This window comes from Oncorhynchus tshawytscha, linkage group LG06 (genome assembly GCF_018296145.1).
Source record: "Oncorhynchus tshawytscha isolate Ot180627B linkage group LG06, Otsh_v2.0, whole genome shotgun sequence".
Classification (NCBI taxonomy): domain Eukaryota; kingdom Metazoa; phylum Chordata; class Actinopteri; order Salmoniformes; family Salmonidae; genus Oncorhynchus; species Oncorhynchus tshawytscha.
Genome location: NC_056434.1, coordinates 61,243,707 through 61,256,921, shown reverse-complemented (window position 1 = coordinate 61,256,921; position 13,215 = coordinate 61,243,707). Strand labels below are relative to the sequence as shown.

Sequence of the window (13,215 nt, the reverse complement as noted above, 5' to 3'; positions counted from 1 at the left end):
CATCATCTGGCCAATACCATCCCTACGGTGAAGCATGGTGGTGGTGGCATCCTGCTGTGGGGATGTTTTTCAGGGGCTGGGAGACTTGTCAGGATCGAGGGAATGATGAACGGAGCAAAGTACAGAGATTCTTGAAAACCTGCTCCAGGTGCAGCGACGCTCCCCATCCAACCTGACAGAGCTTGCGAGGATCGGCAGAAAAGAATGCGAGAAACTCCCCAAATACAGGTGTGCCAAGCTTGTACCGTTATACCCAAGACTCAAATCTGTAATCTCTGCCAAAGGCGCTTCAACAAAGTACTGAGTACATAGTTTGAATACTTATGTAAATGTGATTACGTTTTTATTTTTAATACATTTGCAAATGTAAAAATAAAATAAAAACTGTTTTTGCTTTGTTTATTATGGGGTATTGTGTGTAGATTGAGGGGGGAAAACAAATTTTAATCAATGTTAGAATAAGGCTTTAATGTAACAAAATGTGGAAATAGTCAAGGGGTCTGAATACTTTCCAAATGTACTGTAAATGAAGATTGTTTCCAAAGGCCTGCATTAATGACATGGGTTTCTTGTAAAAAGGGAATTGTGAAAATCAAATCAGCTGCTTTTCTTTCATCTTCAATGTGGGTGAAAGGGTGTAATAATTGCGTTTACATACCACATGACGTGGCCTATTGCATTGTTCATTGTCTACTCTTAAAATAAAAAATATTATACATCTGACTACTTTATCTGTTGGGGGAAGTAGATAGCAGTGGGCTGGTGGGAGGAGCGGCTCATTGTAAATGGCTGGAACGGAATCAAACCAATAGAAACAACGCTTCGTTCCATTGATTCCATTCCAGCCATTATAATGAGCCTGTCCTACAGCTCCTCCCACCATCATCTTCTGGTAGGTATAAGAAACAGGACACAAGAAGCTAAAGCCCTGTGAACAACATTGTCTCCTTCAAAGTGCTGGTTATGACAGGAACAACTTGAATGTGTATCGATTGTCAGTCTGAAGAGTAAAGTGTAGTTAGTCATTGACAAACCTTTTATTACCTAGTAGTCACAATCGACTGTCTCATGCGCAATGTACACCATCACAATGTATTTTCTTAAAGGATTTCACTCTAAATATACTGATTTACAAAGCAATATTGTGTATGTTAGACAGTTACTGTACAATATCTTTGTAACTTCTGAACATTTTTGGAAAGTTCTATCCATCCTTGACCCAAGTCTCAATTTAGCCATAACTTATGATAGGTAGAGACCATTCTGGACAACAAGAGGGTAAACCTCAAGCACTTGGCCATTCTGGTGAGCAGTATGGCTTTGTAGTTCAGGTAATTGTGTAAATTCCAGTAAGTTCTTTGCAATCATATTTTTTACTTTTACATGTGACAGATATATTTGGAGATAAAGCGTTTAATACAAAACATAAGGCCTAATATCTGAACACTGCCAGTCACACACGGGAGAAGACAAACTTCCTGTGCACAATATAGCACTGTCTGTGGCTGGTAGGTAGACTGAACAAACTTCACATTGAATTCACTTCACGTCCAATTTGATTTTGATGTTCATCGCCGCCAGCTCGGCAACAAAGTAGCGGAAGACGTATGGCACAGACACCGTATCGATGGAGTCACTCTTGCCGCAGAGGAGGCAGACAGTCTTGCGGTGGCGTGTGGCCGACCAGTAGGGTGGTGGTTTCTCCAGTAGAGGGGACAGTAGGCTACCACAGTCCACACACACCTGTGCCACAGAGCGATCAGAGCAGTTGAAGAGGCGGTCGTGGAGCAGGAAGGAGGTCCCGTGGGCCAGCAGGGCATCGCGCTCCATCTCCCCGAAGCGGATGCCCCCCTGGATGTTCCTTCCGCCCACCGGCTGGTTGGTCACCTTGTCCCGCGCGCCAGTGGTCCTCACCTGGAACTTGTCGGAGACCATGTGACGCAGCCTCTGGTAGTAGACCACACCGATGAAGATGTCCGCCTCTAGCTCCAGGCCGCTGAGGCCGCTGTAGAGGCGCTCGGTGCCATAGTGGTTGTAGCCGGCAGCGCGCAACATATCCCCAAAATGCTCCAGTGCCGAGTTCTCCTCGGAGAAAGTGAAGGGAGTGGCGTCATGGCACAGGCCGTGGAGGGCGCCCGACTTGCCGGCCATGCTCTCGATGAGCATGCCGATGGTCATGCGGGAGGGGAAGCCGTGAGGGTTGAACAGAATGTCGGGGGTCATCCCGCTCTCTGTGAAGGGCATGTCCTCGGCAGGCCACAGGCGGCTCAGGATACCCTTCTGCCCGTGGCGGCTGGCGAACTTGTCCCCGATGGTGGGGTTACGGGGCACTCGCACGGTGATGCAGACGCGCTTGAAGCGGCCCGAGCCCACGTCATTGCTGCACACCTTGATGTTGTCTACTACACAGCTTTCTTGACTCCTACGAAAGCGAGGGAAAGACAGCAGGTTATAAAATTGCATTAGCTGCTGCATCTGGCCAACTCATCATCATAGAGTAGAGAAATAGTCAACACTATGGTATGACAATGGAAAGAACATTAGGCCAAACTGGATAACTCACTTGTAAAAGTTGACAAAGGTCTGTCCGGTGTTGAGGTTGATGTAGCTGTAGAAGGGGTCTCCATGTTGTAGCACTGCGCCGATGGAGGGCAGCCCATCAGCGTCCAGTTTGTCCATTACCTTGGGGTCACCGGGTTTGACCCCAAACACCAGGTTGTCCTCGCCCTTCATCTTCTGTGCCAGGTCCACCAGCTCAGTCTTGTAAACACAGCCATGACCAAAGCCCCTCTCCCATGACGACTTGTTCAGGATCTAGGCGCAAACGGAATTAAAATAGAACACATACGAATACACACACACCGTATACATGTATTCTACACACACCTGGTACAGTGAAATCAGCCAATGGGTAAATAAAAAGTGAATTTATGTAGAGCTAGCTGTCTCACCATGGCGTCCTCCATATCGTAGCCAGTGTAGGAGATCACAGCGACAATGGCGTTGGTGCCGATGGGGTAGTTGTCCATGTTGTAGTGGTCGTACATGACAGGCCTGACCAGAGGGCTCTGAGGGGTCTGAAGGCGGTACAGCTTGTTGTCTGAGCGGTCCTGGAACGAGTGGAGGGGGAAGCCCATGGTCTGTTTACCTGTGGAGGAGAAGATGAGTTACACCAACATCTATGGGATCATTTTTTTAAAGTCAGGCATTTTAGAAGAATAAAGCACATTTTTTCACATGTAGTGTTCTCTGTATAGGAATTAGCTGAAAAAAACACACAAAAAAAAAAAGGTATCTGAACTCAGAAAACACCAGAGATGCCTGCTTCTGAAAACTTGGTGTACCCTTACCCATCTGGCACTGGTACATGTTCCTGGGACTCTGGTTGTGGTCCGAGTAAGGGATAAAGTTAGCCACCACGCTCAGCATGCTGTGGAGGAAGAGCTCCTGGTGGGTGGTCACACCCGGCTCGATCTCATCCTCACTGATGCCCACGTTGATGTAGAGCTGTCAAACAGGAGAGAGAAGCTTAATTCACAAATGTTTCTGTGTACTCGAACAGAATAAGGTACTGTCTCGAACTGTCCACACAAGAAGCAAACATCACAGCATACTGTAGATTTGGGTGTATAATTGAGATTATTAACTGGGTAGTTTCAGCCCTGGATGCTGATTGGCTGAATGCTGAGGTACATCAGACCGTATACCACAGGTGTGCCAAAACGTTTCTTAAATGCTCTAATTACATTTGTAACCAGCTTATAATAGCAATAAGGCACCTCGAGGTTTGTGGTATATTGCCAATATCCCATGGTTAAGGGCTGTATCCAGGCTCTCCACGTTGCGTCCTGCATAAGGACAGCCCTTAGCTGTGGTATATTGGCCATACCACACCACCTTGGGCCTTATTGCTTAAAATAATTAAGTTAAGTTGAGTCGGAAGGAGCGGCCACACCATACCACAAGCCTCTAAGGAATTAGGACTAAAACATATACAGTCCTTCAGAAAGTATTCACAACCCTTTACTTTTAGCACATTTTGTTGTGTTGCAACCTGAATTTAAAAATGGAGTACATTTAGATGTCACTAGCCTACAGAAATGTTTACAAATTAATTAAAAATGAAATAGCTGAAATGTCTTGAGTCAATAAGTATTCAACCCCTTTGTTATGACAAGCCTAAATAAGTTCAGGAGTAAAAATCTGCGTAACAAATCACATAATAAGTTGCATGGACTGCATGGCTGTTTGAATGACTACCTCATCGCTGTACCCCACACCTACAAATAATTGTAAGGACCCTCAGTCGAGCAGTGAATTTCAAACATTCAACAACAAAGAACAGGAAAGTTTTGCAATGCCGCGCAAAGGGCACCTATTGGTAGATACAGTGCCATGCGAAAGTATTCGGCCCCCTTGAACTTTGCGACCTTTTGCCACATTTCAGGCTTCAAACAAAGATATAAAAACTGTATTTTTTTGTGAAGAATCAACAACAAGTGGGACACAATCATGAAGTGGAACAACATTTATTGGATATTTCAAACTTTTTTAACAAATCAAAAACTGAAAAATTGGGCGTGCAAAATTATTCAGCCCCTTTACTTTCAGTGCAGCAAACTCTCTCCAGAAGTTCAGTGAGGATCTCTGAATGATCCAATGTTGACCTAAATGACTAATGATGATAAATACAATCCACCTGTGTGTAATCAATTCTCCGTATAAATGCACCTACACTGTGATAGTCTCAGAGGTCCTGGGTGATTTTTTATTTTTTATTACAACAAAATGTGTAATAAGTCAAGTGGTATGAATACTTTCTGAAGCCACGGTCAGACTAACCATCTACAAGTAACTAGGTACTGACATGACACTACCAACCAAACTCAAGAAACAACTTCCAACAATTACTGTAATGACTGCCCTAGAGTTGACAAAACAACAAATCACTGCTTGAAAACTAGTTTGATCTAGCATCCCTCCTTGTCCCAGAGGCTACGATTAGTAACTAGGGGGTTTACTAAGGATGCCCAGGAATTGAGACATTTTAAGCAGCTTGCGACTGTAGTACCTGTTCAAAGGTGCCGATCAGTTCCTGCTTGCCCAGGGCCAGGTTGTGGACAGGCCGCACCATGCGGCAGGGGGTGGTGAAGAGGTACAGGCCTGGGTACATGCTGGCCTTGCTGGTCTGGGGAACCAGAACTATCTCAGTCCAGGGAGGGATCTTCTTCTCCTTCAACACCTGCAAGAGAGTGGCATGAACTAGAATGAGTAAGAGGCAGAAAAACCTAACTAGCTGCCACTATTCATGTGCAATGAATTAACCCATTACATAAGTGAGTGATGATCAAACCCATGTTATAACTGCAGATGGTTGGGAGACGCCCTGCCTTACCTTGAACCTGCGGAGGGAGTCTGCGAGGAAGGGGGCCAGATCAGTCTCTACCCAACCCACCATGGCACCATCCAGGAGCACAGGATAGCAGTCAGTGTAGGCCCTGCCAGGAGAACCATCCACAGGAGTCACACCTGGAGGAGAACGATGGGACAACACAACCGCATATAAACGACTGAGCATTTTCACACATCGACACACAGTATGTACGAATAAACCTTAGGACCCAATAGGTTCCAGCTGCATGCTAATCGCAGTGAGTGACGTAACCTTGGATATCCTGTCACGTTCAATCCCAGGCCTTTGTGTTTTACTTTGGACACATGTTCAGTGTTTTTCATGTACAACTACCCCATTGGAACCAACAGCATAGTCTCTGATCTCCAACACAGGCTACAACATGGAGGACGCCATAGTGAGGCAGCTAGCTACACATTCACAATTCCCAGGTTTGTCTGTACTCACCGAGGGAGCAGAGCAGGGCAGGGAGGGTGGTGGTGGGTAGGGCCGGGGCTATGATTTCACAGTGGGCCGTCATGTGGTTCATGAGGCCGCAGGGCTCTCCGTCGGGGGTGTGCACGGGGCACAGGAAGCCCCAGGACTCGGGCAGCAGACGACGTACAGAGGTGGTCCTCATCTTGGCAAAGGCTGCACCTCTGTGCACACAGCGGAAGTGGGACAGGTAGCGGATGAAGTTGAGCTTGTCGGCCACTACACACAGTCCCGTGTTCTGGAGCATGCCCAGACCTGACGGCAGGAGGGAAGAGGAACAGAATCTCAGGACCAGCATGTGCTTCTAGGTAACTTATACACGTCATGTATATCTGCATAACTCCAAGTAAAATAGAGAAAAATTTAGAAAAATAGAACAGTGGATACGTTGTAATGACAAATAAGTAGAATGTTTTGTATCACAGCATACCAGTCTTTGAAGTGAGATTCCCAGTGGCTAGCAGATACTCAAAGGGATGGGTAACATCAGAGCCCATGTTGAACATCTTCACCAGATTATCAGAGCTCACCCCACCAGTCAGCCTATGGGCCCTCTTGTCCATAGACAGTTTCACAGACACCATCCAGGCAGCCATCTTCTCCTATCATCACATTGCAAATGGTTAAAACACATCCTACAGAGGAATTATATGACATGGAGGACAACTAGAGTACGATTTTAATACCAAGGCCTTACAGTCAAGGTTTCACTGCTAGCATTCTGGCCTGACATGGCCTTACATTACCCATGCCAAACACAACTTCTGTTGCCCCACAATGTTGTAGTATCTTGACAATAAATTGCTTTTGATTCACCAATACGTCAGATCCAGAACTGTTCATCATTTCTCAGTAGTCCAGCGCAGGGCTGTCCTGATGTCTGAACTGACCTTGAGAAACATTAGGTAGAGCCGTCCTGGCGTGAGCACCTCCTGACACATCAGACTGTCCGGGTTCTCCTCCATGCACTCCTGCTTGGCAAACGTGAATAGCTTGCGCGTCATCAGACACAGCAGGTAGAACTTCTCCACGTCCGACTTCAGGTGGATACAGATGCACTGGCTGAACAGAGAGAGACACGACATTCCATAAAGAGTGTGTGTGTGTTGGTAGAGCATGGTGCTTGCAACGTCAGGATAGTTGGTTAGATTCCAAGGACCACCCATACACCAACAAAAAAAAAGACCCACTCATGACTAAGTCATCATAATAAGTGTCTGCTATAGGCATTCACTACATGGCCAAAAGTATGTGGACACAACTTCAAATGAGTGTATTCAGCTATTTCAGCTACACCAGTGGCGGACAGGTGTATAACAATCGAGCACACCACCATGCAATCGCCATAGACCAACATTGGAGGTAGAATGGCACGTACTGAAGAGCTCAGTGACTTTCAACGTGGCACGGTCACAGGATGGCACCTTTCCAACAATTCAGTTCACCAAATTTCTGCCCTGCTAGAGCTGACCCGGTCAATGTCTTTAGAATGCAATTAAAAATGAAAAGCTGAAATGTCTTGAGTCAATAAGAATTCAACCCCTTTTTTATGGCAAGCCTAAATAAGTTCAAGAGTAAAGATTTGCTTAACAAGTCACATAAGTTGCATGGACTGCATTACTTTTTGAATGACTACCTCATCTCTGTACCCCACACATACAGATAATTGTAAGGTCCCTCAGTCGAGCCGTGAATTTCAAACACAGATTCAACTGTAAAGACCAGGGAGGTTTTCCAATGCCTCGCAAAGAAGTGCACCTATTGGTAGATGGGTAAAAAAAATAATAAAGCAGACATTGAATATCACTTTGAGCATGGTGAAGTTTTTAATAACACACACTTACTCTAGCAGGTAGTTGGCACACTGTTCATGGGTGTACCACTCTGGCAGGTTCATCTTGACCCGGAAGCGCTCGCCCAGGTAGTTGAGCACCTTACCGCGGGTGATGCATCCCTCCTCCATGACGAGTCGCAGCATCTCAGACACACAGCTCTTGTAGAAGGAGTTCGCCTCACGACCTTTGATCAGTTCCTGGTAAATCTGGAAGTCTGTGAAGTCCACTAGAGCCTGGCCAAAACAGAAAGTCAATGTGGTTAAAATGTTAAATATATACTGTAATTTCATACAGTATAGGCCATATGGCCCAATTCTCATAACATTCTTATGTGTCGCGTGCATAAAAACCTAGTGGACAGACTTTAATGTCACATGCAAGTTCCTATTCCAAATATCACTGCTCCATCTCACCTTTAGTGCAAAGCCCAGGGGGAGGAAGAAGAGCTCTTTCTGGTATATGAAGTTGAGCATCACAGTCCCATTGTCCAGGTAATGCAGGTTCATATTGATAGCGGTGTGCTCCTCCTTCACACAGTGCATTGAGACACCTGGGGAGACAGACAAAGAATAGCTGTAGCTTATGTCTGCATCAAGGAGATCGGACTGCGATAATCAAATGTTAGGCTACTTATAGTAGGCCATGGGACTCAACTGCTCCAACAATGCAATGTTCGGCTTGTACATTAACACCCTCCACATTCTGTACATTAACTGCCTTGCGTACCATACTGAGTGTATCCCTGGCCTCTGTTCTTCCACTTCGGCCTTGACATAGCGATAGGGTAGTTCCTCCTTGGCATGATCAGCATGCGAATAACCTTCTCGTTCCCATTCACAATAAAATAACCACCCATTTCCTGTTTCAATGAGGATGGAGAGAAAGAGAGATTGAATCTAAAGAAATGTAAAGACGCATTGCAAACTGTAAAATGTAAGTGTAAAAGCAGAAAAATGTGCCTTGATTTTTGCGTCGAAGCATAAATGATCAGATTGACTGGTTCCCACAGATCAGGGTTTTCCGTTATGCAGATGTAGCGCAGGACATTTGACCGGCAGCATTTTAATTTACCGGACATATATGCATTGGGTACATAACCTGATTAGGGTGGCCACCCAGGGGGAGCGTGCCATTCTCCTACCTCAGCTTCCTCATGGTGCTCAATGAGCTCTTTGGGAGGGAGCCCATGTAGGTTACACAGCCTAGACTTCACCATGATGGGCAACTGGCCCAGAGACTGCTTGATGATGCCTTTGGGAACCCCATTCACGGACCAGCTGACATCTGCCTGTGAAGAATCACAGCACAAAACTTAAATTCATCACAATGGGCAAGTCTTGTGATAGATTGTAGAAAGACCTCGTTCTTGACCAACATAAACAGTACAATCCATATGGTACAGGTGTTGGGTTTGCAGGCACGCTTACCACAAGCTTCCCCCGGTAGGAGCAGCGCCTCCCTCTGCACTCTGCTGGGAACACCCTCAAGTCCCGGCAGATGCTTCCTTTGCCCACCACTGGTTTAAAGATGGTGGCCTCCACAAATGCCAGGCTGATCCGGTCATTTTTAAACATAAACTCCAAGGGACGGATGGCCTGAAAAGGAGAAATGGAACAAACATTTTTACATGAACTCTCCAAACCCATGGTTTTGCATGACAGATATCAACTACAACCAGGTTGCTGCATCGTTACAGATTAACTCACATTATCTGGTGTAACAACCAAAAAATGTTGGTATCCATTACTGTGAATTACAGGTTAGGTACGGTTGTGTAGCACATCATTTTCAACCAACCTTGACCATGTCAATTTCAAATCTCTCATTGATTGAAACAGGTGGGTCTTCCCCAAAGTGCCGCATGTCATGACACCCCTGTCTTAATTAATGACAAGATTTGAAATAGACAAGATGGTGGTGTACAAGTTGTTGGATTAACAAAATGGCGCCAGAAGAAATGGCAGTTTTACGGTCTCCTAACCAATTGTGCTATTATGTGGGGGTTTTTCGCGTTATTTGCAACTTATTTTGTACGTAATGTTTCTGCAACCGTATCTTACGGCAAAAAATAGCTTCTGGATATCAGGACAGCGATCACTGACCTAGGATTAGACAAAGATTTTTTTCTACAACAAAGACGACGCACAAGACATTCTCCAAACACCCCAAAGGACCGTCAACCCCGTTATTTGCAAGATGAAGCGACGCAGGTACAGAGGACAAAGAGACGGATGCCTGGTCAGGACCCGGAGAAGGCGACTGGGAAAGCTGCCGTTACCATCAATACTACCCGCCAACGTGCAATCATTGGACAATAAATTAGACGAGGTACAATCACGAATATCCTACCAACGGGACATGAAAAACTGTAATATCCTATGTTTCACGGAATCGTGGCTGGATGACGACATGGATATTCAGCTAGCGGGATATACTCTGCACTGGCAAGATAGAACAGCAAACTCAGGTAAGATGAGGGGTGCCTAGAGAGTTTTCAGCTATACTTTTCGTGGCTGTTTATTTACCACCACAGACAGATGCTGGCACTAAGACCGCACTCAGTGAGCTGTATATGGAAATAAGCAAACAGGAAACCACTCACCCAGAGGCGGCGCTCCTAGTGGCCAGAGACTTTAATACAGGGAAACTTAAATAAGTTCTACCAACATGTTAAATGTGCAACCAGAGGGGGAAAAAATTTCTAGATCACCTGTACTCCACACACAGAGACGCATACAAAGCACTCCCTCGCCCTCCATTTGGTAAATCCGACCACAACTCTATCCTCCTGATTCCCGCTTACAAGCGAAAATTAAAGCAGGATGCACCAGTGACTCAGTCTATAAAAAAAAAAGTGGTCAGATGAAGCAGATGCTAAGCTACAGGACTGTTTTGCTATCACAGACTGGAACATGTTCCGGGATTCCTCCGATGGCATTGAGGAGTACACCACATCAGTCACTGGCTTAATCAATAAGTGCATCGAGGACGTCGTCCCCAAAGTGACTGTACGTAAATACCCCAACCAGGACTCTAACCCGGAAGCTTACAAGAAATCCAGCTATGCCCTGCAACGAACCATCAAACAGGCAAAGCGTCAATACAGGGCTAAGATTGAATCATACTACACCGGCACCGACGCTCGTCGGATGTGGCAGGGCTTGCAAACTATTACAGACTACAAAGGGAAGCACAGCTGCGAGCTGCCCAGTGACACGAGCCTACCAGACGAGCTAAATCACTTCTTTGCTGGCTTCGACGCAAGCAAGACTGAGGCATGCATGAGAGCATTTAGCTGTTCCGGACGACTGTGTGATCACGCTCTCCGTAGCCAACGTGGGTAATATCTTTAAACAGGTCAACATACACAAGGCTGCGGGGCCAGAGATTACCAGGACGTGTTCTCCGGGCATGTGCTGACCAACTGTCAGGTGTCTTCACTGACATTTTCAGCATGTCCCTGATTGAGTCTGTAATACCAACATGTTTCAAGCAGACCACCACAGTCCCTGTGCCCAGGAACACAAAGGCAACCAGCCTAAATGACTACAGACCCGTAACACTCACGTCCAAAGCCATGAAGTGCTTTGAAAGGTTGGTAATGGCTCACATCAACACCATTATCCCAGAAACCCTAGACCCACTCCAATTTACATATCGCCCAAACAGATCCACAGATAATGCAATCTCTATTGCACTCCACACTGCCCTTTCCCACCTGGACAAAAGGAACAATTATGTGAGAATGCTATTCATTGACTCAGCGTTCAACACCATAGTACCCTCAAAGCTCATCACTAAGCTAAGGATCTGGGGACTATACACCTCCCTCTGCAACTGGATTCTGGACTTCCTGATGGGCCACCCCCAGGTAGTGAGGGTAGGTAGCAACACATCTGCAACGCTGATACTCAACACTGGAGCTCCACAGGTGTCCGTGCTCAGTCCCCTCCTGTACTCCCTGTTCACCCACGACTGCATGGCCAAGCACGACTCCAACACCATCATTAAGTTTGCAGACGACTTCTACAGCTGCAATGCCAAGAGCGTTGCATCACTGCCTGGTACGGCCATTGCTCGGCCTCTGACCGCAAGGCACTACAGAGGGTAGTGCATACAAACAAGTACATCACTGGGGCTAAGCTGCCTGCCATCCAGGACCTCTAGGCGGTGTCAGAGGAAGGTCCAAAAATGTGTCAAAGACCCCAGCCACAGACTGTTCTCTCTACTACCGCATGGCAAGCGGTACCGGAGTGCCAAGTCTAGCTCAACTGGGACTACCAACCAGTGCTCCCGCACAGTGGCTACCCGGGCTATCTGCATTGTGTCCCACCACCCGCCAACCCCTCTTTAACGCTACTGCTACTCTCTGTTCATCATATATGCATAGTCACTTTAACCATATCTACATGTACATACTACCTCAATTAGCCCAACTAACCGGTGCCTATATATAGCCTGTCTTTACTGTTTTATTTATTTTCCTTATTAACCTAACACCTTTTTTTTGCACTATTGGTTAAAGCCTGTAAGCATTTCACTGTAAGGTTGTTGTATTCGGCTCACGTGACAAATAAACTTTGATTACTTCATGGAGCAAAATATTGATTTCTTTCAATAATGGAGCATTTTAAAAATCCTAAACGCACCACTGGACACAAGACATATTAAAAAGATACGTTTGGCCAACATTGTGGCTTGGGGAGGCACGGCTGACACAGCACTGACTGTCCCACGTGAAAGTTCGCCTACCTGTACAGCACGACACAGTCCTTCTGAAACTGCTTGGTCAAACGACTCAATATGAGCCTTCGTTAGGTCCTGAACAGCGGCATGTTGTTTTTCCTTCGGTATGCCGTAGCCTGCTTCTGTTAAATGTTTAAGGCTTGGACTTGTCAGTAAACTACTCCACTTACTCGCAAAATCCATGCTTATTCTTGTTTACCACATGCGCATAGTTACACAGGAAGTACAATCGTTGTAATAGGAAGTGAGTGAAAGGTCAATTCCTTTAAAGGGACAGCATCCAATTTTCAGAGCTATCAAACAAAATCAAACCGTCTTGTTGAATGTAATTGTATTAGTTTGGTTGACTATTCATAGAAGTGAGAAAAAGGAATTACCAAACAGCATCTAAAGTGTAATGCTATGTCTAAATCAGTTTCAGCATAAAAGATAATGTCCACTGTAACCAAACAGCTAGAGGTCTATAGATATCAGATCTCAGTTGCTCTATGTATTGATTGTGGCCGTGTTCGAAAGCATCAAAACCGTGATAAATTCTGACTGACTGACTGACTGACTGACTGACTGACTGACTGACTACGGGCGTGTTTCTCTTCCCAGCCGTCGCCTGCCAGATCTTACAATGTCTGGATAGGTATTTTACATAAGCCAACCACATCATCTTATAGAAATCTGTCAGTCTGACGTGGCACACAACCATTGGTTGATGCATCCAACATCTGATCAGGGGAACTTGACCAACACGTC

The 13,215-nt window shown here is 45.8% G+C and overlaps 1 protein-coding gene across 1 annotated transcript; it reads right to left on the bottom strand.

Annotated features, from left to right (window-relative positions):
- Positions 1–1,013: 1,013 nt before the first annotated feature.
- On the bottom strand, positions 1,014–13,090 carry polr1b (RNA polymerase I subunit B). Its single transcript, XM_024424464.1, has 15 exons — positions 12,475–13,090; positions 9,150–9,317; positions 8,864–9,010; positions 8,449–8,581; positions 8,136–8,272; positions 7,732–7,955; positions 6,778–6,949; positions 6,318–6,489; positions 5,861–6,142; positions 5,396–5,529; positions 5,072–5,242; positions 3,351–3,507; positions 2,952–3,148; positions 2,564–2,814; positions 1,014–2,422 (listed from the first exon to the last, which is right to left on the bottom strand). Exons 1-15 carry the CDS (start codon positions 12,649–12,651, stop codon positions 1,540–1,542), a joined length of 3,405 nt encoding a protein of 1,134 aa, XP_024280232.1. The 5' UTR covers positions 12,652–13,090; the 3' UTR covers positions 1,014–1,539.
- Positions 13,091–13,215: the final 125 nt, after the last annotated feature.